We start from the raw sequence: 25,307 nt of genomic DNA on the forward strand, positions 1-25,307 counted from the left end.
CTTACAACTATATAAGGTACAGTAGGCCTACCTTACAACTATATAAGGTACAGTAGGGTAGGCCTACCTTACAACTATATAAGGTACAGTAGGTCTACTTTACAACTATATAAGGTACAGTAGGCCTACCTTACAACTATATAAGGTACAGTAGGCCTACCTTACAACTATATAAGGTACAGTAGGCCTACCTTACAACATTAGAACAAACCAGGCTTCATTTTGATCCATATCATGCTAGTCATTCCATATAAAGTAATAAGGTAGAGTAAACTCTGACTGAAAACGTGGGTAATTCGGTGTGAGGTGACATCAGCTGTTTTACATGGCTCACTGCAGCCAGACGAATCACTGAGGACTCTTTTTTAATTTATTTTTACCTACTGCAAAAAATGTCAATGTAACCGACTGTTATGTTATTGCAATTTCAGTTAAAATCTCAATAAAACAAGCCTCTCATCAATACATTTACTCTGCTATTAAGATGTTTTACTGTAGCAGAGCTCAATGAGACCGTTCTGTTTCCCCTGCTCTGCTCTGAGGGGAGTGACTGGAGGAAGGCTCACCCATAACCTCCGGCGCTAGTGGTCGAGACCGTTCTGTTTCCGCTGTCCTGCTCTGAGGGGAGTGACTGGAGGAAGGCTCACCCATAACCTCCGGCGCTAGTGGTCGAGACCGTTCTGTTTCCGCTGCCCTGCTCTGAGGGGAGTGACTGGAGGAAGGCTCACCCATAACCTCCGGCGCTAGTGGTCGAGACCGTTCTGTTTCCGCTGTCCTGCTCTGAGGGGAGTGACTGGAGGAAGGCTCACCCATAACCTCCGGCGCTAGTGGTCGAGACCGTTCTGTTTCCGCTGCCCTGCTCTGAGGGGAGTGACTGGAGGAAGGCTCACCCATAACCTCCGGCGCTAGTGGTCGAGACCGTTCTGTTTCCGCTGCCCTGCTCTGAGGGGAGTGACTGGAGGAAGGCTCACCCATAACCTCCGGCGCTAGTGGTCGAGACCGTTCTGTTTCCGCTGCCCTGCCCTGAGGGGAGTGACTGGAGGAAGGCTCACCCATAACCTCCGGCGCTAGTGGTCGAGACCGTTCTGTTTCCGCTGCCCTGCCCTGAGGGGAGTGACTGAAGGAAGGCTCACCCATAACCTCCGGCGCTAGTGGTCGAGACCGTTCTGTTTCCGCTGTCCTGCTCTGAGGGGAGTGACTGGAGGAAGGCTCACCCATAACCTCCGGCGCTAGTGGTCGAGACCGTTCTGTTTCCGCTGTCCTGCTCTGAGGGGAGTGACTGAAGGAAGGCTCACCCATAACCTCCGGCGCTAGTGGTCGAGACCGTTCTGTTTCCGCTGCCCTGCTCTGAGGGGAGTGACTGGAGGAAGGCTCACCCATAACCTCCGGCGCTAGTGGTCGAGACAGAGGAAATGCTCAAGTTTACGTTACAGCAATGTCTCTGGAATCTCCTGAAAGGACTAGTTTACGTTACAGAAATGTCTCTGGAATCTCCTGAAAGGACTAGTTTAAGTTACAGTAATGTCTCTGGAATCTCCTGAAAGGACTAGTTGACTATTTTACAACTTGACGTTAGATGGTTCCTCACCCTGAAGGTAGTAGATAAACCAGGAGAAACTGTCATCCATGGTTCAGTACTCTTTAAACAGCCATTACTAACTTCAGCTAACTTTAGCCACCACTAGCTAACAACCAATGGACATGATGGGGGCAACTAGGTGGGGACTAAAATGGAAATAGGTCTTGGCCTAAATTCACAAAACATCTCAGAGGGGAGGGGGTGGGGTGCGAGAGTGTGTCTGACTCACTGCCATCAGTCTGACAGTGTGTGAATAGTGTTGGTGTGCTGACACAAACCTAGACCTAGACCTCATCTCTTCACCACATACACATACATAGTAGGGTTACACACGTACAGTAGGGTTACACACGTACAGTAGGGTTACACACACGCACAGTAGGGTTACACACACGCACAGTAGGGTTACACACACGCACAGTAGGGTTACACACACGCACAGTAGGGTTACACACACGCACAGTAGGGTTACACACACGCACAGTAGGGTTACACACACAAACGTGTAGAGTAGGGTTACACACATAAACGTGTAGAGTAGGGTTACACACATAAACATGTAGAGTAGGGTTACACACATAAACATGTAGAGTAGGGTTACACACATAAACATGTAGAGTAGGGTTACACACACACACATGTAGAGTAGGGTTACACACATAAACATGTAGAGTAGGGTTACACACATAAACATGTAGAGTAGGGTTACACATGTGTATAGTAGGGTTACACGCTTTAGGCCAGGGCGGTATACCGGGATATTTGGAAATAGGAATGATTTCTTTCCAAAACCGTCGATGTTAAGTATTTCTTTTAAAGTGTTATTTTTATAATTTTATAATTAATTTTATATATTTTTTATAAATGTGACTTTTTAAGGAAATACCTGAAGTCACCTTGTGAAATACGTTAGGAGATAAAGAAGATTGTGTCCTTCATTTCACCGATCACCATTTTTCGTTGTGAAGCATAGCGCTAGTCCCCAGTCATGTGGTGTTTGTTTACAAGCACACGACGAGAGACCCCGGGAGTCAGGTGATGTAGTTACATTACGCAATTCACAACTAAATGTTTGCCAGCTAGATACCTTAGTTGATAACTGTCTAAAATGTGCTAAATACTCTGCAGTCGTGCATTTTGGATTGCTAATTTAGTAGCTAGTTAGCGAAGTGGTTAAGCTTCTTCCAAAATCAAGTTTCGCTTGGTAACAGCTGATAATCCCCTCCTGGATCAAGAGCCTTTCTGTTTATTTGTTTTGTGTTTGTGCAGCAATCTGTGAGTAGCATTTTTGAGTTCCTTGTAGAACTTTGAGCTGGGATGTCTGTCCTGCTTAATCAATGCGCTCATTAGCATTTAGTTAGCATTCTCTATGGGATTTTACATGTACTTGTTAGCATTGCTAACCTTTGGATTACAGTAGCAACCCCTAGTGTTCAGTGCCGGTATTACTGGATATCCCATTATGGCACAAGGTCGGTATGACAGTCTGGATACCTCCCAAGCCTAGTAGGGTTTAACATGGGTAACCAGGATCACGGACTGTTCTGGGATCACTTTTCACATGTCCCAGAGTGTGTGCTGTACATAGTCTATCGGTAAATAGCCCACCCATTTTTACCTACCTCATCCCCATACTGTTTTTATTTATTTACTTTTCTGCTCTTTTGCACACCAATATCTCTACCTGTACATGACCATCTGATCATTTATCACTCCAGTGTTAATCTGCAAAATTGTAATTATTTGCCTACCTCCTCATGCCTTTTGCACACAATGTATATAGACTCTCTTTTTTTTCTACTGTGTTATTGACTTGTTAATTGTTTACTCCATGTGTAACTCTGTGTTGTCTGTTCACACTGCTATGCTTTGTCTTGGCCAGGTCGCAGTTGCAAATGAGAACTTGTTCTCAACTAGCCTACCTGGTTAAATAAAGGTGTTCTCAACTAGCCTACCTGGTTAAATAAAGGTGTTCTCAACTAGCCTACCTGGTTAAATAAAGGTTAAATAAAAAAATTAAATAAATAATAGTGCGTGGCTGCCTGCCTTTTCTTGCTGACCCCTCTTGTTTGCTCAGAAAGCCAATAAGTTAATGATTATCACAGTTCTATGTACCCTGCTGTCGAGCACGAGAGCAGGACCATCATGCAACAACATGTCTAGGTGGCACTGAAATGAGTCCACAGAATGTCTGATTGATTGTAGATAACAGAAGCCCTCAGCATGTAAATAACAGAAGCCCTCAGCAGTGGTAGAATGAAAGAAATTATGCAAGAATTTAGACTCAGACTTAGTCTGAGAATAATATTAGCTTCTTTCTCGTTCTGTGTGTTAGAGAACAGCTTAGTTCTGAACAGTGTCTCATACTGTTCCTGGTCATCTCGATCGTGGTGTTGACACACAGTTGGTCTTTCTTGCCTACAGGTTGCTGCCGCACCCCTCCCCCTCTGTGTCCCATTGGCTGCTGTTCCCCAGGGGGTGGGACTCAGTATGGGTTAAGAGCTGTGAGGCCAGACTGAGAGGACAGTGAAGCCTGACACACTCCACCCGCCACACAGGTAAGACCAACTCCTGTTACACACACAGAGAGAGAGAGAGACTCCACCCACCTACACAGGTAAGACCAACTCCTGTTACACACACAGAGAGGGAGAGAGACTCCACCCACCTACACAGGTAAGACCAACTCCTGTTACACACACAGAGAGGGAGACTCCACCCACCTACACAGGTAAGACCAACTCCTGTTACACACACAGAGAGGGAGACTCCACCCACCTACACAGGTAAGACCAACTCCTGTTACACACACACAGAGGGAGACTCCACCCACCTACACAGGTAAGACCAACTCCTGTTACACACACAGAGAGGGAGACTCCACCCACCTACACAGGTAAGACCAACTCCTGTTACACACACAGAGAGGGAGACTCCACCCACCTACACAGGTAAGACCAACTCCTGTTACACACACAGAGAGGGAGACTCCACCCACCTACACAGGTAAGACCAACTCCTGTTACACACACAGAGAGGGAGACTCCACCCACCTACACAGGTAAGACCAACTCCTGTTACACACACAGAGAGAGAGAGACTCCACCCACCTACACAGGTAAGACCAACTGTTATGCTCACAGGTAAAAGAACATTAGACAGTCAATGCAATAAAGATTGCTTGTGTACTATAGGTGTGAGGGGAGGATGGCTGAGAGGGAGAGAATGAAGAAGAGGGAGGATGAGAGGACACAGGGGGCCTGAAGGCACTGGGGCAGAAGTGTTGCTAGGAGACAGTGGAACTGAAACACAAGACAGCGAAAGGGTAGAACGAGGGAGAGATGAGGAAGAAAGATAAAGGACACCTGGAAGTAGAGAGGGGAAGAGAGTGGGGGAGGGTTATGGTGGGTAAGAGGAGGTCATTGTGTTTCAATGAGAGAAGTACTCTGAGAAGGGTTAGTGGGGGAGGGAGAGAGCCTGCTTTCAGCCTTGCTCAGGTGGGTTGTTCTGCTCATTCCAACTCGAATAGCAAGAGAAGAATGTAAATATTTGATTTTGTCCGAACAGGAATCCTGTCTTTTTGTGTGTGATGATGACCAGGTCTTAGTGTTGTATTGAACTGCTGCTGTGTTCTATGTTCTTATCAACTAAATCAAAGCAAATGTTGAGCCTCAGCTTTAATGCAAATGAGTCACCCAATTTTTGCATGTCACTGATGTCAGTAGAGACAATAACTCTAGTAAATGAAGTAACCCAGTGATGGTGTCAGACAATAACTAGTAAATGAAGAACCCAGGGATGGTGTCAGACAGTAGAGATAATAACTAGTAAATGAAGTCACCCAGGGATGGTGTCAGACAATAACTGGTCAATTAAGTAACCCAGGGATGGTGTCAGATAATAACTAGTAAATGAAGTCACCCAGGGATGGTGTCAGATAATAACTAGTAAATGAAGTCACCCAGGGATGGTGTCAGATAATAACTAGTAAATGAAGTCACCCAGGGATGGTGTCAGACAATAACTAGTAAATGAAGTCACCCAGGGATGGTGTCAGACAATAACTAGTAAATGAAGTCACCCAGGGATGGTGTCAGACAATAACTAGTAAATGAAGTCACCCAGGGATGGTGTCAGACAATGACTAGTAAATGAAGTCACCCAGGGATGGTGTCAGATAATGACTAGTAAATGAAGTCACCCAGGGATGGTGTCAGACAATAACTAGTAAATGAAGTCACCCAGGGATGGTGTCAGAAAATGACTAGTAAATGAAGTAACCCAGGGATGGTGTCAGACAGTAGAGATAATAACTAGTAAATGAAGTCACCCAGGGATGGTGTCAGACAATAACTAGTAAATGAAGTAACCCAGGGATGGTGTCAGACAATAACTAGTAAATGAAGTAACCCAGGGATGGTGTCAGTAGAGACAATAACTAGTAAATGAAGTCACCCAGGGATGGTGTCAGATAATAACTAGTAAATGAAGTAACCCAGGGATGGTGTCAGACAATAACTAGTAAATGAAGTAACCCAGGGATGGTGTCAGTAGAGATAATAACTAGTAAATGAAGTAACCCAGGGATGGTGTCAGACAATAACTAGTAAATGAAGTCACCCAGGGATGGTGTCAGTAGAGACAATAACTAGTAAATGAAGTCACCCAGGGATGGTGTCAGACAATAACTGGTCAATGAAGTAACCCAGGGATGGTGTCAGATAATAACTAGTAAATGAAGTCACCCAGGGATGGAGTCAGATAATAACTAGTAAATGAAGTCACCCAGGGATGGTGTCAGACAATAACTAGTAAATGAAGTCACCCAGGGATGGTGTCAGACAATAACTAGTAAATGAAGTCACCCAGGGATGGTGTCAGACAATGACTAGTAAATGAAGTCACCCAGGGATGGTGTCAGATAATGACTAGTAAATGAAGTCACCCAGGGATGGTGTCAGACAATAACTAGTAAATGAAGTCACCCAGGGATGGTGTCAGACAATAACTAGTAAATGAAGTCACCCAGGGATGGTGTCAGACAATAACTAGTAAATGAAGTCACCCAGGGATGGTGTCAGACAATGACTAGTAAATGAAGTAACCCAGGGATGGTGTCAGACAGTAGAGATAATAACTAGTAAATGAAGTCACCCAGGGATGGTGTCAGACAATAACTAGTAAATGAAGTAACCCAGGGATGGTGTCAGACAATAACTAGTAAATGAAGTAACCCAGGGATGGTGTCAGATAATAACTAGTAAATGAAGTCACCCAGGGATGGTGTCAGACAGTAGAGATAATAACTAGTAAATGAAGTAACCCAGGGATGGTGTCCGACAATAACTAGTAAATGAAGTAACCCAGGGATGGTGTCAGACAATAACTAGTAAATGAAGTAACCCAGGGATGGTGTCAGTAGAGATAATAACTAGTAAAGGAAGTAACCCAGGGATGGTGTCAGATAATAACTAGTAAATGAAGTAACCCAGGGATGGTGTCAGACAATAACTAGTAAATGAAGTCACCCAGGGATGGTGTCAGTAGAGACAATAACTAGTAAATGAAGTCACCCAGGGATGGTGTCAGACAATAACTAGTAAATGAAGTAACCCAGGGATGGTGTCAGATAATAACTAGTAAATGAAGTAACCCAGGGATGGTGTCAGACAATAACTAGTAAATGAAGTCACCCAGGGATGGTGTCAGATAATAACTAGTAAATGAAGTAACCCAGGGATGGTGTCAGACAATAACTAGTAAATGAAGTCACCCAGGGATGGTGTCAGACAATAACTAGTAAATGAAGTAACCCAGGGATGGTGTCAGATAATAACTAGTAAATGAACTAACCCAGGGATGGTGTCAGACAATAACTAGTAAATGAACTAACCCAGGGATGGTGTCGGACAATAACTAGTAAATGAACTAACCCAGTGATGGTGTCAGATAATAACTAGTAAATGAACTAACCCAGGGAAAAGGAAGTGAGTCTATAAAGGTTTTATAGACTCTGTTTTGAAAAGCCAAAATCTTCAGGATCCCATCCTGTCTTACTCTGTTGAGTCGCTCTGAGATGAGGTCCAGATTAGTGAGGGGGGGGTTTAGGGGAGGGGGAGGTTTAGGGAGGGAGGTGGGTGTGTTGAGGGGGAGGGGTGTATGTTTGTGCCCCCACACCCACATCCTTGTGGTTATGATTCCACCTTGGTTGGCTGTATCAGCTGTGCTCTTGTAGGGTTGGAAGCCAAAGCTGCACAGCCAATATCTCTCCTAGGTTGTGCAGTTGTCATCAGTCAGACTAGGACCACAGATTAGGATCACGAGGGCTCTCTGGAATATAAAGCACATGATCAGTGATTCGCTGCCTAGAAACATTGAATTTCCCTAAATAACCTTTCCAACTTTCCTGAAGGACTTTCTGGCCATTTCAAAATAAATATTTCAAATGTTCAAATTGACCCATAGGTCTCCATCTTAGAGTCAAGCAGATTTTGAATAAATTGTAGATTTGAATAAATTGTAGATTTGAATAAATTGTAGATTTGCAGTCTGATTACCATTCATCTGAAATTGCTCATGCATTCTGTGGAGGCATTATTCTGGAGCATTGATTCTTAGAAACCTGTGTTCTCTTGAAGTGAAGCCATTACACCCCCACCCCCCCTCCCCCGTGTCCTTAAAGTAGAATGAACATGTGGGCTATTTGTAGTCATGTGTTTTTGCACTAACTGGCCATATTAACTCAGGGGGAGATTTCCATCCTATTCAATGTTTTTATGTTGTTTTTTATTTAACCTTTATTTAACCAGGCAAGTCAGTTAAAGAACAAATTCTTATGTTCAATGACGGCCTAGGAACAGTGGGTTAACTGGTCTAGGAACAGTGGGTTAACTGGTCTAGGAACAGTGGGGTTAACTGGTCTAGGAACAGTGGGGTTAACTGGTCTAGGAACAGTGGGTTAACTGGTCTAGGAACAGTGGGGTTAACTGGTCTAGGAACAGTGGGGTTAACTGGTCTAGGAACAGTGGGTTAACTGGTCTAGGAACAGTGGGGTTAACTGGTCTAGGAACAGTGGGGTTAACTGGTCTAGGAACAGTGGGTTAACTGGTCTAGGAACAGTGGGGTTAACTGGTCTAGGAACAGTGGGGTTAACTGGTCTAGGAACAGTGGGGTTAACTGGTCTAGGAACAGTGGGGTTAACTGGTCTAGGAACAGTGGGGTTAACTGGTCTAGGAACAGTGGGGTTAACTGGTCTAGGAACAGTGGGGTTAACTGGTCTAGGAACAGTGGGGTTAACTGGTCTAGGAACAGTGGGGTTAACTGGTCTAGGAACAGTGGGGTTAACTGGTCTAGGAACAGTGGGGTTAACTGGTCTAGGAACAGTGGGGTTAACTGGTCTAGGAACAGTGGGGTTAACTGGTCTAGGAACAGTGGGGTTAACTGGTCTAGGAACAGTGGGGTTAACTGGTCTAGGAACAGTGGGGTTAACTGGTCTAGGAACAGTGGGGTTAACTGGTCTAGGAACAGTGGGGTTAACTGGTCTAGGAACAGTGGGGTTAACTGGTCTAGGAACAGTGGGGTTAACTGCCTGTTCAGGGGCAGAACGACAGATTTGTACCTTGTCAGCTCGGGGGTTTGAACTTGCAACCTTCCGGTTACTAGTCCTACACTCTAACCACTAGGCTACCTGCCGTCCCTACACTCTAACCACTAGGCTACCTGCCGTCCCTACACTCTAACCACTAGGCTACCTGCCGTCCCTACACTCTAACCACTAGGCTACCTGCCGTCCCTACACTCTAACCACTAGGCTACCTGCCGTCCCTACACTCTAACCACTAGGCTACCTGCCGTCCCTACACTCTAACCACTAGGCTACCTGCCGTCCCTACACTCTAACCACTAGGCTAGTTGACCACTAATTTGTGTGTAAAGCATTTTGTTGCATTGTGCATATGACAAATAAACAAACTTGAATGTGTCCCCTCATCTCTCTCCTCTTCCTCGTCTATATCTCTCTCCTCTTCCTCGTCTATCTCTCTCCTCTCCCTCGTCTATATCTCTCTCCTCTCCCTCGTCTATATCTCTCTCCTCTCCCTCGTCTATATCTCTCTCCTCTCCCTCGTCTATATCTCTCTCCTCTCCCTCGTCTATATCTCTCTCCTCTCCCTCGTCTATATCTCTCTCCTCTCCCTCGTCTATATCTCTCTCCTCTCCCTCGTCTATATCTCTCTCCTCTCCCTCGTCTATATCTCTCTCCTCTCCCTCGTCTATATCTCTCTCCTCTCCCTCGTCTATATCTCTCTCTTCTCCCTCGTCTATCTCTCTCTCTTCTCCCTCGTCTATCTCTCTCTCTTCTCCCTCCCTCTAGGTGGCTAGAGATCAGAGGTCGTAGCTAGAGGTCATGGCGGGCCTGAGGAGAAAGCTGAAGTTTCTGGTGACGTTGATGACGGTCAATCTCTTCATCTTCATCCTAGTGTTCCACGGAGGAGGAGGAGGACAGGACAAGGGACACAACAAGGTGAGGAGGAGGGGACAGGACAAGGTGAATAGGGGACAGGACAAGGTGAATAGGGGACAGGACAAGGTGAATAGGGGACAGGACAAGGTGAATAGGGGACAGGACAAGGTGAATAGGGGACAGGACAAGGTGAATAGGGGACAGGACAAGGTGAATAGGGGACAGGACAAGGTGAATAGGGGACAGGACAAGGTGAATAGGGGACAGGACAAGGTGAATAGGGGACAGGACAAGGTGAATAGGGGACAGGACAAGGTGAATAGGGGACAGGACAAGGTGAATAGGGGACAGGACAAGGTGAATAGGGGACAGGACAAGGTGAGGAGGGGACAGGACAAGGTGAATAGGGGACAGGACAAGGTGAGGAGGGGACAGGACAAGGGACACAAGGTGAGGAGGGGACAGGACAAGGTGAATAGGGGACAGGACAAGGTGAATAGGGGACAGGACAAGGGACACAAGGTGAGGAGGGGACAGGACAAGGGACACAAGGTGAGGAGGGGACAGGACAAGGGACACAAGGTGAGGAGGGGACAGGACAAGGTGAAGAGGGGACAGGACAAGGGACAGAACAAGGTGAGGAGGGGGCACCACAAGGTGAGGAGGGGGCACCACAAGGTGAGGAGGGGGCACCACAAGGTGAAGACAAAGGGTGGGGGGGAGGTGACAGGACAATATTCATTGTGATGTAGAACTGCTTCTCTGACCTCTCCTCGGGGACCCCCAGAAGTCTCACAATGTTTTTGTATCACTGAACCATCTGCCCTGATTCACACTAATCAAGGGCTTGATGATTAACTAATGACTGGAGGTGAACTTGACAGTTCATGCAGCTTTAGTATTCTGATCAGAGTGTTCTGGACACATCATGTATCCACGTGTAAATGTGTCTACCGGGTCACAGTGTGTCACAATCCCCTTTTCCTGCTCTATATTCCATTTCCACTATGCATCCTACCAACAGAGCCCACTGTACGCACTTTCAGTAGCCTGATCTACGTCTGTTACGTTCCCCAGTTTCTGTGTTGTGAGTTTGTATGTTCATTTGAAGAAATAACTTCCTGGATTCCAAGCAGCTGATTGGTCAGCCCCATGGTGGATTGAGCTCTGACCCCTCCCTCTCGTCAGGGGATACAGCTTGTCTCTCCAATCACCAACTCCTTCTCCAGCTTGATAAAAGCCAGTGTTCCTTTGTCAGGGAGAAACAGCTTCTCTTTATGTCCTGTGTTGATTGTTGTGGCGGTCAGTAAAAGTAGTGTGGATATTATTTTGTAGCCACTCCTTCCGGGGTCTGTGTCGGCCAATAGGACTTCGTGGTTTTGGTTATTGAAATTGTTCACTTAAAGTATAATTCATTTTTCTGTTTCATTTGTTCCCGGGTGGGGGGCACCTTGGGAACGTTTAGGCAAGAGGCCTGCGGGTATACGTGACCCGTAGTATTGAATCTGTCTATGGACAAGAGGTAAGACCTGGGTGGACCACCACCTGTATTCTGGTTAGCGCGCCAGGCGGTGCTGAAGGTTAGGTAAGAGGCGGGGTAAGAGGTGGGGAGGCGGGGTAAGAGGTGGGGAGGCGGGGTAAGAGGTGGGGACTCTAACTTTTAACTTTATTTTCTTTGGTCCAGCCCCTTTTCCCCACCTTACCGTGTGAAGGAAGAATAAATTCCCTGTAAACAGTGTTTTTCTCTGCCTATGTCCACCTTCTCTGCACCTCCGATCACCATACTGTTACCCTCCACGGGGGCTGAGATGTAGCAGGGTGTTGTGTTTCACTCCACTGGGAGCTGAGATGTAGCAGGGTGTTGTGTTTCACTCCACTGGGAGCTGAGATGTAGCAGGGTGTTGTGTTTCACTCCACTGGGGGCTGAGATGTAGCAGGGTGTTGTGTTTCACTCCACTGGGGGCTGAGATGTAGCAGGGTGTTGTGTTTCACTCCACTGGGGGCTGAGATGTAGCAGGGTGTTGTGTTTCACTCCACTGGGGGCTGAGATGTAGCAGGGTGTTGTGTTTCACTCCACTGGGGGCTGAGATGTAGCAGGGTGTTGTGTTTCACTCCACTGGGGGCTGAGATGTAGCAGGGTGTTGTGTTTCACTCCACTGGGGGCTGAGATGTAGCAGGGTGTTGTTTCACTCCACGAGGGGCTGAGATGTAGCAGGGTGTTGTGTTTCACTCCACTGGGAGCTGAGATGTAGCAGGGTGTTGTGTTTCACTCCACTGGGAGCTGAGATGTAGCAGGGTGTTGTTTCACTCCACTGGGAGCTGAGATGTAGCAGGGTGTTGTTTCACTCCACTGGGGGCTGAGATGTAGCAGGGTGTTGTTTCACTCCACTGGGAGCTGAGATGTAGCATGGTGTTGTGTTAATCACGATACTGTTACCCTCCACTGGGGGCTGAGATGTAGCAGGGTGTTGTTTCACTCCACTGGGAGCTGAGATGTAGCAGGGTGTTGTGTTTCACTCCACTGGGGGCTGAGATGTAGCAGGGTGTTGTGTTTCACTCCACTGGGGGCTGAGATGTAGCAGGGTGTTGTTTCACTCCACGAGGGGCTGAGATGTAGCAGGGTGTTGTTTCACTCCACTGGGAGCTGAGATGTAGCAGGGTGTTGTGTTTCACTCCACTGGGAGCTGAGATGTAGCAGGGTGTTGTGTTTCATTCCACTGGGAGCTGAGATGTAGCAGGGTGTTGTGTTTCACTCCACTGGGGGCTGAGATGTAGCAGGGTGTTGTGTTTCACTCCACTGGGGCTGAGATGTAGCAGGGTGTTGTTTCACTCCACTGGGAGCTGAGATGTAGCAGGGTGTTGTGTTTCACTCCACTGGGAGCTGAGATGTAGCAGGGTGTTGTGTTTCACTCCACTGGGAGCTGAGATGTAGCAGGGTGATGTTTCACTCCACTGGGGGCTGAGATGTAGCAGGGTGTTGTTTCACTCCACTGGGGGCTGAGATGTAGCAGGGTGTTGTTTCACTCCACTGGGGGCTGAGATGTAGCAGGGTGTTGTGTTACCCTCCACGGGGGGCTGAGATGTAGCAGGGTGTTGCTTTACCCTCCACGGGGGGCTGAGATGTAGCAGGGTGTTGCGTTACCCTCCACGGGGGGCTGAAATGTAGCAGAGTGTTGCGTTCCCCCCTCCAACGTACGTAACAACGTCCAAAACCTCCTGAAGTGGTCAGCCAGATCGGAACACAGTCAGACCACAAAACCACTCGTTTAGACCCGTCTTTTCAATGTGATCCTTGTATTCTGATAGCAGAAGTCACATCTAAGTGTCAAGTCTAGACACAATCATACGTGGAATACAGTGGAGGCTGCTGAGGGGAGGACGGCTCATAATAATGGCTGGGATGGAGCAAATGGAATGGCATCAAACACTTGGAAACCATGTATTTGAAATCATTCCGCTCCAGCTGTTACCACGAGCCTGTCCTCCCCAATTAAGGTGCCACCAACCTTCTGTGATGGAATGGCTGGGAGTCCCTGAGGTGAGGTCTGAAAACCACTCGTCTAAAAGACCGAACTGATTCTACGCTTTGCGAATGTGTCGGGGCCTGTTGACTTTTTTGTGTTTTTAATAATATTTCCACACAAACCATGTTTCACTTAGAGGATGAAATAACACTGAAATTGTGAAAATGATGATAATGTCCTTTTAGTGTAAAAGCTTTAATTAAACGCTTGGATTGTTTTTTTGCATGTTCAGGTGGGATGGAGTTTTTGGCCATCAGCATGACATCACAATCGGATCTGATTATTCTGACCTATCACCAGTCATCTCTTATTTGCATATGTATCCTCCTCCTTTGAAGGACACGCCCACACGATCAGACTCAGCATTCCCCTAGCAAGAGGAGGCTCGGGGGAAATAAATTATAAAATATATTTATTTTTGAGAAATGAACCGTGATTTATTAAACCTAATGTGATTTTAAATGTGAAATTAAAAAGCCTGCACAGGGCTTTAATTGTTGAAACATGTTGAATCATCTTTGTGTTAAATCAGTGTTGAATTGTCTTTTTTAATCCTCTTTTTTTTCTAAGGTATGTTTTGTTGTTCTCGGTTTAGGATACTCAATTTATTTATTAATTTCGTCCTTCCTTCCTCCATTCAAGGTCCTTTTCCCCTCCAAGCGCTTCTGGTCCAAACTGGCTCCTAGTCAGGCCTACTGGAACCGCCAGCAACAGAGACTGGACCTCCAACACAACCCCATCCTCGCCTCCTCCAATAGTAACAACACTAGCAATGATGATGTCAGACCTGTCCCTGATTGGCTCAACGACACGGGGCTGAACCCTGACCCCTGCCAACCGGACTACAGAGTCACCACTCACGTGAAAGACTACAATTCCCTACCTCCTCGTTTTAAAGACTTCCTGCTCTACATGCGCTGTCGGTCGTACCCTCTAGTGGTGGACCAGCCTCACGTCTGCCAAAAGACCCGGAGAGGGGAGCCGCCCTTCCTCCTACTGGCCGTCAAATCCCTCGCTCCTCACTTTGACCGCCGCCAGGCCATCCGCCAGTCGTGGGGTCGAGCCGGCGTCCTCGCCAACCGGACGGTTGTCACGGTGTTCCTGCTCGGCAACACCACGGCCGTGGACCACCACCCAGATCTGTCGGAGATGCTGCGCTATGAGAACACTCACCACCGCGACATCCTGCAGGTATCAAGAATATACACGTTAATGTCCTCGGGGTGTCAATAATAGACACGTTAATGTCCTCGGGGTGTCAATAATAGACACGTTAATGTCCTCGGGGTGTCAATAATAGACACGTTAATGTCCTCGGGGTGTCAATAATATATATATATATATCGGTTACTTTAAAGGGGACTTTATGGGAAAACACCCTAAAATGTTGGGAGGGGGTGGGGGGTTATAAGCTGACATAGAATTGTTTTAAGTTGGTCATACCGTGGATCATTTAGCAATTTGTTTTTTAAATTTTAGGACCCCTTTAGGTATAAAAAAAATATACATTTTAAAAATGATTTGATAAAATATTGAATTTGTCCTTTTACTACCAAATCACATACCCCCCCCCCCCCACCACCACCACCACCAAACAGATCTCTATCTGAAACTGGTAGATTTTGATGGGGGTTCATGTTATTATGTTACTTAGATTGACACACCGCTTCATCAGTCGACAAGGGGGGTGTGTTTAAATATAATATGGTATTTGTGTGGTGATGTATGGTGTCTTTAGAACTCACTGACTGGTCCACAATGTTGGTTTTGATCTGTAATACAGTTGGAAGTCGGACGTTTACATACACCTTCGCCAAATACATTTAAACTCAGTAAAAGTTCCCTGTCTTACGTCAGTTAGGATCACCACTTTATTTTAAGAATGTAAATGTCAGAATAATATTAAAGAGAAATGATTTATTTCAGCTTTTTATTTATTTCATCACATTCCCACTGGGTCAGAAGTTTACATACATTCAATTAGTATTTGGTAGTGTTGCCTTTTTAATTTGTTTAACTTGGGTCAAACGCTTCGGGGAGCCTTCCACAAGCTTCCCACAATAAGTTGGGTGAATGTTGGCCCATTCCTCACAGAGAGGGTATAACTGAGTCAGGTTTGTAGGCCTCTTTGCTCGCACATGCTTTTTCAGTTCTGCCCACAAACAGTTCTACCTTTATTTCATCAGACCAGAGGACATTTCTCCAAAAAAGTACGATCTTTGTCCCCATGTGCAGTTGCAAACCGTAGTCTGGCTTTTTTATGCCGGTTTTGGAGCAGTGGCTTCTTCCTTGCTGAGCGGCCTTTCAGGTTATGTCGATATAGGACTCTCTTTACTGTGGATATAGATACTTTTGTACCTGTTTCCTCCAGCATCTTCACAAGGTCCTTTGCTGTTGTTCTGGGATTGATTTGCACTTTTCTCACCAAAGAACGTTCATCTCTAGGAGACAGAACGCGTCTCCTTCCTGAGCGGTATGACGGCTGCGTGGTCCCATGGTGTTTATACTTGCACACTATTGTTTGTATAGATGAACGTGGTACCTTCAGGCATTTGGAAATTGATCCCAAGGATGAACCACACTTGTGGAGGTCTACAATTTTTTTCAGGTACACCTCCCAATTGACTCAAATTGTGTCAATTAGCCAATCAGAAGCTTCTAAAGCTCTACATAATTTTCTGGAATTTTCTGAGCTGTTTAAAGGCACAGTTAACTTAGTGTATGTTTGACCTACTGCAATTGTGATACAGTGAAATAATCTGTCTGTAAACAATTGTTGTAAAAATTACTTGTCATGCACAAAGTAGATGTCCTAACTGCCAAAACTATATTTTGTTAACAAGAAATTTGAAAAACAAGTTTTAATGACTACAACCTAAGTGTATGTAAACTTCTGACTTCAACTGTATGTCTTGTCCAATGTTGCAGTATTGTTGTGACACAGGGATACTCAGACTCTTAGTGTGCTGACATGTAAAATGGGATAAACAGTGGAATAATGAACCAAATACTCAAATCTGTATGTAGTATATTTTGTTGTTGTATAATAATAGTTTTAACTACCCCCAGTGGGACTACCGGGACTCGTTCTTCAACCTGACCGTCAAGGAGGTGCTCTTCCTGGACTGGATGACCACACGCTGCCCTGGAGCTCAGTTCGTCTTTAAAGGGGACGATGACGTCTTTGTCAATACGTTGAGGATCCTGGCCTTCCTCAAGGGCCTCACGGGGCCCCGGGCAAGGGACCTGTTTGTAGGGGATGTGATCACCAACGCGGGGCCAAACAGGGATAAAAAGGTGAAGTACTTCATCCCAGAGAGTTTGTTCGTTGGCAAGTACCCGCCATACGCGGGCGGAGGGGGGTATCTGTACTCCGGGGACCTGGCCAGGCGGCTGCACGGAGCCTCGCAGCACGTACCTCTCTACCCCATTGACGACGTCTACACAGGGATGTGTCTGAGGAAACTGGGGCTGGGGCCGGAGAAACATAAAGGCTTCAAGACGTTTGACATTGAGGAGAAGTACAGGAGGAACCCGTGTGCCTATAAGGGTCTGATGCTGGTACACAGCCGGACACCGCAGGAGATGATCCAGATCTGGGCCTGGCTCAACGACCCCAACTTGACCTGTCAGTAACTTCCCAGCCCGTCTCCATTTTGACTTCAGAAACCGGGGACAACAGGTGTCGGTGGCCATTTTTTGATTTGAGCTGTCAGTAACCAGGGAAGACAGGTGACTTAAACTGTCGGTAACTGCCTGGACCAGACACCACGACAGGCGGCCATTTTGTTATGCTGGTTGTTATAGTAACGCTGTGAGAGGTCAGTGGCCATTGTTTTGTGACACTTGGTAGGGTTGTTACATTCTAAAGGTCAGACACAATGTTGAGACTTTATTTTTATTTCATTTTTTAGGGAAGGATTATTACTCTTGGAGGATCCGTCGAACATTGGCAGCTTTAATGTTGTTATTATCATGTTTGTTGATGCTAGTTAACCGTCTTCAAAATTGAATCTTGGATGAACATTTCGGGTTTTGAATCACAAGATAAAGAGGGCGTGACTCTGTGATGGCGGTACGATGGCAGACCAACGTGTCTCTGAGCTTTCTAAATGGTCGTCATGGCGTTATGAGGGTCAACGTGTCTCTGAGCTTTCTAAATGGTCGTCATGGCGTTCTGATGGTCAACGTGTCTCTGAGCTTTCTAAATGGTCGTCATGACGTTATGAGGGTCAACGTGTCTCTGAGCTTTCTAAATGGTCGTCATGGCGTTATGATGGTCAAGTCTGATGGATCTTTCATGATTCCCTGCTGTGTGTCTGACAGCACAAAGAGTCTGTACCATGTTGTATTATGAGGAGTTGGAGACAGAGGAGTCTGATCCCAGATCTGTTTTGGTGTGAAAATGACCCTAAGAGTTGGCACAAACTGATCTGGAAGCTAGGCTAATGGATGAGTTCTCAGCTGGTCTGGGCCGTGCTAGATAAAGATGTTTGGTCGTTCTGTTGGAGAATGTAACTTGGGAATGTAAATAAAATAAAAAAGAGCACATGTTGAACTTTAAAAACAAACCCGTTTCCCTGAAGAGATCTGACTGATGGACCTTAATGATGACACTTTAACACTGTGTCTGACTGATGGACCTTAATGATGACACTTTAACACTGTGTCTGACTGATGGACCTTAATGATGACACTTTAACACTGTGTCTGACTGATGGACCTTAATGATGACACTTTAACACTGTGTCTGACTGATGGACCTTAATGATGACACTTTAACACTGTGTCTGACTGATGGACCTTAATGATGACACTTTAACACTGTGTCTGACTGATGGACCTTAATGATGACACTTTAACACTGTGTCTGACTGATGGACCTTAATGATGACACTTTAACACTGTGTGTCTGACTGATGGACCTTAATGATGACACTTTAACACTGTGTGTCTGACTGCACAAAGAGCTTTCAAAATGCTGTAAAACAGTGACTATAGTAAGTGCCAAATAAACTAACAGGGTTGACTGTAACAGGGTTGACTGTAACAGGGTTGACTGTAACAGGGTTGACTGTAACAGGGTTGACGAGTTCATGTTAAATCAGCCATAAATCTCTTTGTGACGAGGGGGAATGGAAGATTGTTGTGTGCGACAGGGAGGGCTTCTTTTTTTAAAATCTATATATTTCTGGGTAACATGTAACGTGTTCTGCTCAACCCGCCTCAGGTTTCCACCACAAAACATCAGAAAATGTACCAAAAGAGCAGAACCAGCTCACCTGCTTTTACACTGATTTGACTGTTCGATGTCCAATGTTGCTTTTGGAAAAAATAATATTTAAGAAGGAATAGTTTCAACATTATTTAAACGAGGGTTCAGTTCATGTAACAGGGTTGACCTATAAAATCAGGGACAGGTTTTTTATTTTATTTTAACCTTTAAAATAATTCACTAATCATATTAAATGAATTAATCTCTATAAATGACTTTGTGAAAGCAACAAAAGTAACTAGGTCTTTACAACGTTGGTGAAAACCTTTTGGGGTTGAAGTGTCCGGCAACAGTTGCTACATCCAGTAACTGATAAATACCTCATGAGCTCAACTGTCACCACATCAGTCCTTCCATCCACAGCCCTGTCTGGTTCTTCAGCCCAGTCCCTCAGCTTTTCACCAAAACAGGGGCGGGGAGTTAATTTATATATATATTTTTTTTTACTGCTGATTGCAGCTTTAAGTGGGTTAGAATCTAGCCAAAATAGTGACTTTTTATGTCACTGTAGCAAGTCTTTTCATATTAAAAGTCTGATTCTGTGGTCTATATTAAAGGAACTGTTAAAATAGAGTTTTGGTGGACAGTTGTAACTGAAACATCGAAGGGATGCAGAAGAAACTCTGTTCAGCGTTGCTTCAGGGCCTCCTTGTGAGCCGGACATCTTCATTTAACAACGATACCGTCAAGCTGAACTGGCTGGTTTATAGCATATTTTCACAAAGACAACTATCATCCCCCCCCCCCCCCCCCCCTCCACAAACTATAAACAAAGATAAAGCTGGAACCGTAACCAAGGCGGTTGGCTCGTGGGTCATTCATGTTCTGTAACGGTGTTTACAGCCAGATCAGAGAAATACAGTTTTATTTATCCACAATCATTACTGTTCTTGTCAGATGGTAAAAAAAAATGTCAAAGGTCAAATCCAGTTTGTTCTAGTCCACCGCTGCCTTAAAAGTTTATAGGAACACGAGTGTTAAGACGCTACAAGATTTACTTCAGTTTATGTCCGAGAATTTCCATTATTGAAATGTTGATGTAAGTAACATTTTGATCTCCTCGCAGTGATCTGCATCTAGGACGATCTAGGACGATCTAGGACGATCTAGGACGATCTAGGACGATCTAGGACGATCTAGCCCAAAGAGCTGTATGTTTCTATAAGGTGTTTATTTATCAACCAATGTATTCATCAACTGTCTGCTCAACTTCTTATTGGGTGACAATTATAGTACATTTTTGTTTTTGTGTATTTTACTGTTGAAAGAAATGGATGTTGAATAAGTTACATATATACACTGTGCCCAGGTCAGGAATGACTCGCGTCAATTAATATATCTATATGCTGTACGTAGTGGGGTGTTGTGCCGGGAAGACAGGCTGTACGTAGTGGGGTGTTGTGCCGGGAAGACAGGCTGTACGTAGAGGGGTGTTGTGCCGGGAAGACAGGCTGTACGTAGTGGGGTGTTGTGCCGGGAAGACAGGCTGTACGTAGAGGGGTGTTGTGCCGGGAAGACAGGCTGTACGTAGAGGGGTGTTGTGAAGGGAAGACAGGCTGTACGTAGAGGGGTGTTGTGAAGGGAAGACAGGCTGTACGTAGAGGGGTGTTGTGCCGGGAAGACAGGCTGTACGTAGAGGGGTGTTGTGCCGGGAAGACAGGCTGTACGTAGAGGGGTGTTGTGCCGGGAAGACAGGCTGTACGTAGAGGGGTGTTGTGCCGGGAAGACAGGCTGTACGTAGTGGGGTGTTGTGCCGGGAAGACAGGCTGTACGTAGTGGGGTGTTGTGCCGGGAAGACAGGCTGTACGTAGAGGGGTGTTGTGCCGGGAAGACAGGCTGTACGTAGAGGGGTGTTGTGCCGGGAAGACAGGCTGTACGTAGTGGGGTGTTGTGTCGGGAAGACAGGCTGTACGTAGTGGGGTGTTGTGCCGGGAAGACAGGCTGTACGTAGTGGGGTGTTGTGCCGGGAAGACAGGCTGTACGTAGTGGGGTGTTGTGAAGGGAAGACAGGCTGTACGTAGTGGGGTGTTGTGCCGGGAAGACAGGCTGTACGTAGAGGGGTGTTGTGCCGGGAAGACAGGCTGTACGTAGAGGGGCGTTGTGAAGGGAAGACAGGCTGTACGTTGAGGGGTGTTGTGCCGGGAAGACAGGCTGTACGTAGAGTGGTGTTGTGCCGGGAAGACAGGCTGTACGTAGAGGGGCAGGAAAACCAGTCATTGTCTCTGTCTTAATAATAATATTTGTAACATGCAAATACACATCTGAGCCTCATTCAGTCTGCAGTTGAAAACGTTGTGGAGCGTTGCAGACATAAATATCATGAATAGAGCTTTGTGATTCCTCATCCTGCAGGTCAGAGAGGCATGTTAGTTCTACAAAAAAAATATATCTGAACATTCCACAACAGTGTGCTCTGCTGAACGCAGCCCTGTTGTTTACAATTAATCTGCCACATTGATAATGATCCATTCCCCCTGGGGGGGGGGGGCCTCTGTGAGGGCAGGGCCTCTGCTTCAAAGAGGGCGGAAGTCAGTCTCCAAAGACCTCTCTGTTAGACTGTCCAATGTGTACAATAAAAGAGTTGGTGCTGTTTTATTGAAAACAGTGAATCTGATCAACCGTTTTATGTTCAGTTTGCAGCAAAACAAATCTTAACCCCGATTTCATTGCAACCTCGTAGAGATACGCCTCCATAATTCTGCTAGAACCAATGAAATGACTCCCCTGTTTGCCTGGGTCAGTGTACAGGGCCGTATTCCTCTAGTCCTGAGATCCTGTTGAATTCTTCCTTCAGTCCTTTCTTGGTGATTTACATCTGGTCTGTCGTGTGGTTGTTTTCTCTCCATCACATCTCTGTCAACAGACCCTGTCAAATCAGAACAATTATTATGGAAGGAAGGAAGGAAGGAGGCATTTGTAGAAAATATAACCGGGCTGAATATCTGGTACAGCCTAATGGTGCTGAGTTCTCTCTGAACTGTACTGGTCCAATAACTTTTGGAACGTAAACCTAAATTGTTCAAAGCTATTTTCAATGGTGTACCCAAATGAACACGCCTCAGAAGTGTAAGCTAAGAAGCTCACAAATGAGTTTTTCCTAGGAGATTTTGGGGCGTGATACTAGTTATTCCAGCCATAAAGTCGTTAACCTTGTCCATTTCTTCAATTCATCTTCTTAAAATGTTATTTTAAACCTTCACCACACTGCTAACCTTATGCCTAACCTTAACCACACTGCTAACCTTATGCCTAACCGTAACCACACTGCTAACCTTATGCCTAACCTTAAATTAACACCAAAAAATAAAAATGTTATTTTGATGAATTTTTACGATCTAGACCATTGACTTTGACTCCGTAAAAATCTCCTAGGGAAAACAAATATGCAAGCAGCTCTCATGTCCTGTGAGGGTCATTTGAATTCCTGTTTCCCTGGCGTTCAGTGGGACTTACTGTAGGTCTCAGCACCAGTCAAACCAAAAACAGTGACAGGATGTCGCCCACGCATGTCCTGTCAGGTGGTTAGAGTAGGGTGGAGAATGTTTACATGTGTAAATGTATACATAATGTATATTATTTATAATCCTGATTTAAAAACATTTTATTTTGTATTTTTTTAAGTCTATGCTATGCCGGTATGATTCGAGCTACTGCATTAGGCTTTCAGTATATCACATTGTTATTTATCTGACTGAGGCTGAAATTCAGGCACTTGGTGACTTCCTGTTAATATCTCTTCTGTTATGTCTAATATCGCCTCTGTTTCTCGTCTCGCATCTCTTTGGTCACTTGTCCGGTTTTTCCAAGGCCTTGATGAAAGATGAACATTAATTCATTCTCCTCATTTCTGTTTGAATGTCAAATATTCCTCTATTGCGACACAACTGAACAAAATATATAAACGCAACATGTAAACACAAAAATCCGTTAGGCGGCTTTTGGTAGAGATATTCAATTCTCGTGCAACAGCTGTGGTGGACATTCCTGCAGTCACCATGCCAATTGCACACTCCCTCATAACTTGAGACATCTGTGACATTGTGTTGTGTGACAAAACCGCACATTTTATAGTAGCCTTTTATTGTCCCCAGCACAAGGTGCACATGTGTAATGATGATGCTGATTTAATCAGCTTCTTGATATGTCACACCTGCCAGCTGGATGGATTACCTTGGCAAAGGACAAATACTCACTAACAGGGATGTAAATGAATTTGTGCACAAAATGAGAGAAGCTTTTTGTGCGTATGGAACATTTCAGGGATCTTTTATTTCAGCTCATGAAACATGGCACCAATACTTTACATGTTGCATTTATATTTTTGTTCTGTATACATATTGGTACTCTAGAGTGTTGTCTATTTTCAATGGTCCAAACCCTTGATTCCCTTGGTTATGAAACATTACAAAATCATCAATCCCATTATTGTTGATGTCCTCTCTCCTGACCATAACATTCCTGTAATCTGTTGGAATTGTGTATGACTTAGTGTTGCAAAATTCCAGTAACTTTTTTTCCCAAATTCCCATATTCTCTAGAAATCCAGGTTGGAGGGAACAAGGAAGAAATCTAGCATTTTCCAACCAGGATTCCTGGAAAGTTACCCGGGAATATGGGGAAAGTTACCCGGGAATATGGGGAAAGTTACCCGGGAATATGGGGAAAGTTACCCGGGAATATGGGGAAAGTTACCCGGGAATATGGGGAAAGTTACCCGGGAATATGGGGAAAGTTACCCGGGAATATGGGGAAAGTTACCCGGGAATATGGGGAAAGTTACCCGGGAATATGGGGAAAGTTACCCGGGAATATGGGGAAAGTTACCCGGGAATATGGGGAAAGTTACCCGGGAATATGGGGAAAGTTACCCGGGAATATGGGGAAAGTTACCCGGGAATATGGGGAAAGTTACCCGGGAATATGGGGAAAGTTACCCGGGAATATGGGGAAAGTTACCCGGGAATATGGGGAAAGTTACCCGAAATGTTTATTTTTATTATAAAACATGTTTTGCAACACGACGAGTTGATTTGGACGCATTCTGCACAGTGGATATATGTATATATTATATACCAACACATGCCTTTTGTTTCTCCTTACCCATTTAAGTCAGTTTGATGTGTTTTCCACCTGTGGTTTCTCAGAGCTGTGCCATGTGTGGTTCTGTTGCTATGACTAGATTATTATTATTATTTCCAATAAAGAATATTTTGCTGTTTTTCTAGATGGTGTTGGATAATGGTGTTATTGAAGAAATGCTATCCCTGTTTTTTAGATTTGTACAAACTTATAATATCCCAGATGTTCTGTTTGTATGTTTTTAAACTCCCGTAGCCGCTGGTAAAGATTCTTCTAGTTATTTTAATTCTATATTCAGCCACTGAATAAGATAAGCAGCAGCTGAGTGATGTTTGTAAACTACTTTCAGGCTGGTAGCAAAAGGCCCACACATTGAGATGACCCGAGGTGAGAACAAAAACACAGTTGATTTTTTGTTCTACAGCTCTCATTTATGAAATGGATGGTTATGTAAAAATATTTTGAGGTTCAGTGGTTGAGGGTAGATCTAGTCTGTAGTGACCTCCTATTGAAAAGATGTGGTAGTGTATTTAGTGACCTCTGTAGGAAAGATGTGGTAGTGTATTTAGTGACCTCTAGGAAAGATGTGGTAGTGTATTTAGTGACCTCTGTAGGAAAGATGTGGTAGTGTATTTAGTGACCTCTGTAGGAAAGATGTGGTAGTGTATTTAGTGACCTCTAGGAAAGATGTGGTAGTGTATTTAGTGACCTCTGTAGGAAAGATGTGGTAGTGTATTTAGTGACCTCTAGGAAAGATGTGAAAGTGTATTTTGTGTGACTTCTTGGAAAGAGTGTATTTAGAGACCTCTGTAGGAAAGATGTGGTCATGTATTTAGTGTGACTTTTTGGAAAGATGTGGTAGTGTATTTAGAGACCTCTGTAGGAAAGACGTGGTAATGTATTTAGTGTGACTTGGAAAGATGTGGTTGTGTAGCCTTACTGTCCTCAGCACAAGGCGCACCTGTGTAATGATCATGCTGTTTTAATCAGCTTCGTGATATGCAACACCTATCAGGTGGATAGTGAGCATTTCTCTTTTGGCAAGATAATCTAACAGGGAGGAATAAGCTTTGGAATCTTTTTCAGCTCAAGAAACATGGGAACAACTCTTTACGTGTGTTTTATATTAAACATCTTATAATACAACTAAATAAATCAAATATATTGGAAACTGTTTCCACTGGACAGTTCTCACCACCAGGGGGCAGAAGTGATGTGGATGTTAATTCACGTCAAGACTACAGAGGAACATACACACATCTGAGAAATGTTTTGGTTGTTCCCAAAACAGGTGGCAAGTTGGTATGTCCCTAACATCCACATCAATACCATCTCATCCTGTTCCATCTAGATGATATTTCCCTATAACATCCACATCAATACCATCTC

General features: G+C 45.0%; 1 protein-coding gene across 2 annotated transcripts in view; it reads left to right on the forward strand.

The window, feature by feature from the left end:
- The window catches only part of LOC109881291 (N-acetyllactosaminide beta-1,3-N-acetylglucosaminyltransferase 2), a 44,425-nt gene extending 20,362 nt beyond the window's left edge, over positions 1-24,063 (forward strand). The window contains exons 2-5 of one of the 2 annotated variants that reach the window (XM_031817547.1): positions 4,004-4,137; positions 9,951-10,100; positions 14,207-14,755; positions 16,634-24,063. In XM_031817547.1, the coding sequence (XP_031673407.1) occupies positions 9,984-10,100; positions 14,207-14,755; positions 16,634-17,200 (1,233 nt within the window). In that variant the 5' untranslated portion in view covers positions 4,004-4,137; positions 9,951-9,983 and the 3' untranslated portion in view covers positions 17,201-24,063. Of the gene's footprint in view, positions 1-4,003; positions 4,138-9,849; positions 10,101-14,206; positions 14,756-16,633 lie in introns of those variants that run through there. The other variant, XM_020473451.2, reaches the window with a different exon arrangement.
- Positions 24,064-25,307: the final 1,244 nt, after the last annotated feature.

Source organism: Oncorhynchus kisutch, unplaced genomic scaffold (assembly GCF_002021735.2).
Source record: "Oncorhynchus kisutch isolate 150728-3 unplaced genomic scaffold, Okis_V2 scaffold1066, whole genome shotgun sequence".
Classification (NCBI taxonomy): domain Eukaryota; kingdom Metazoa; phylum Chordata; class Actinopteri; order Salmoniformes; family Salmonidae; genus Oncorhynchus; species Oncorhynchus kisutch.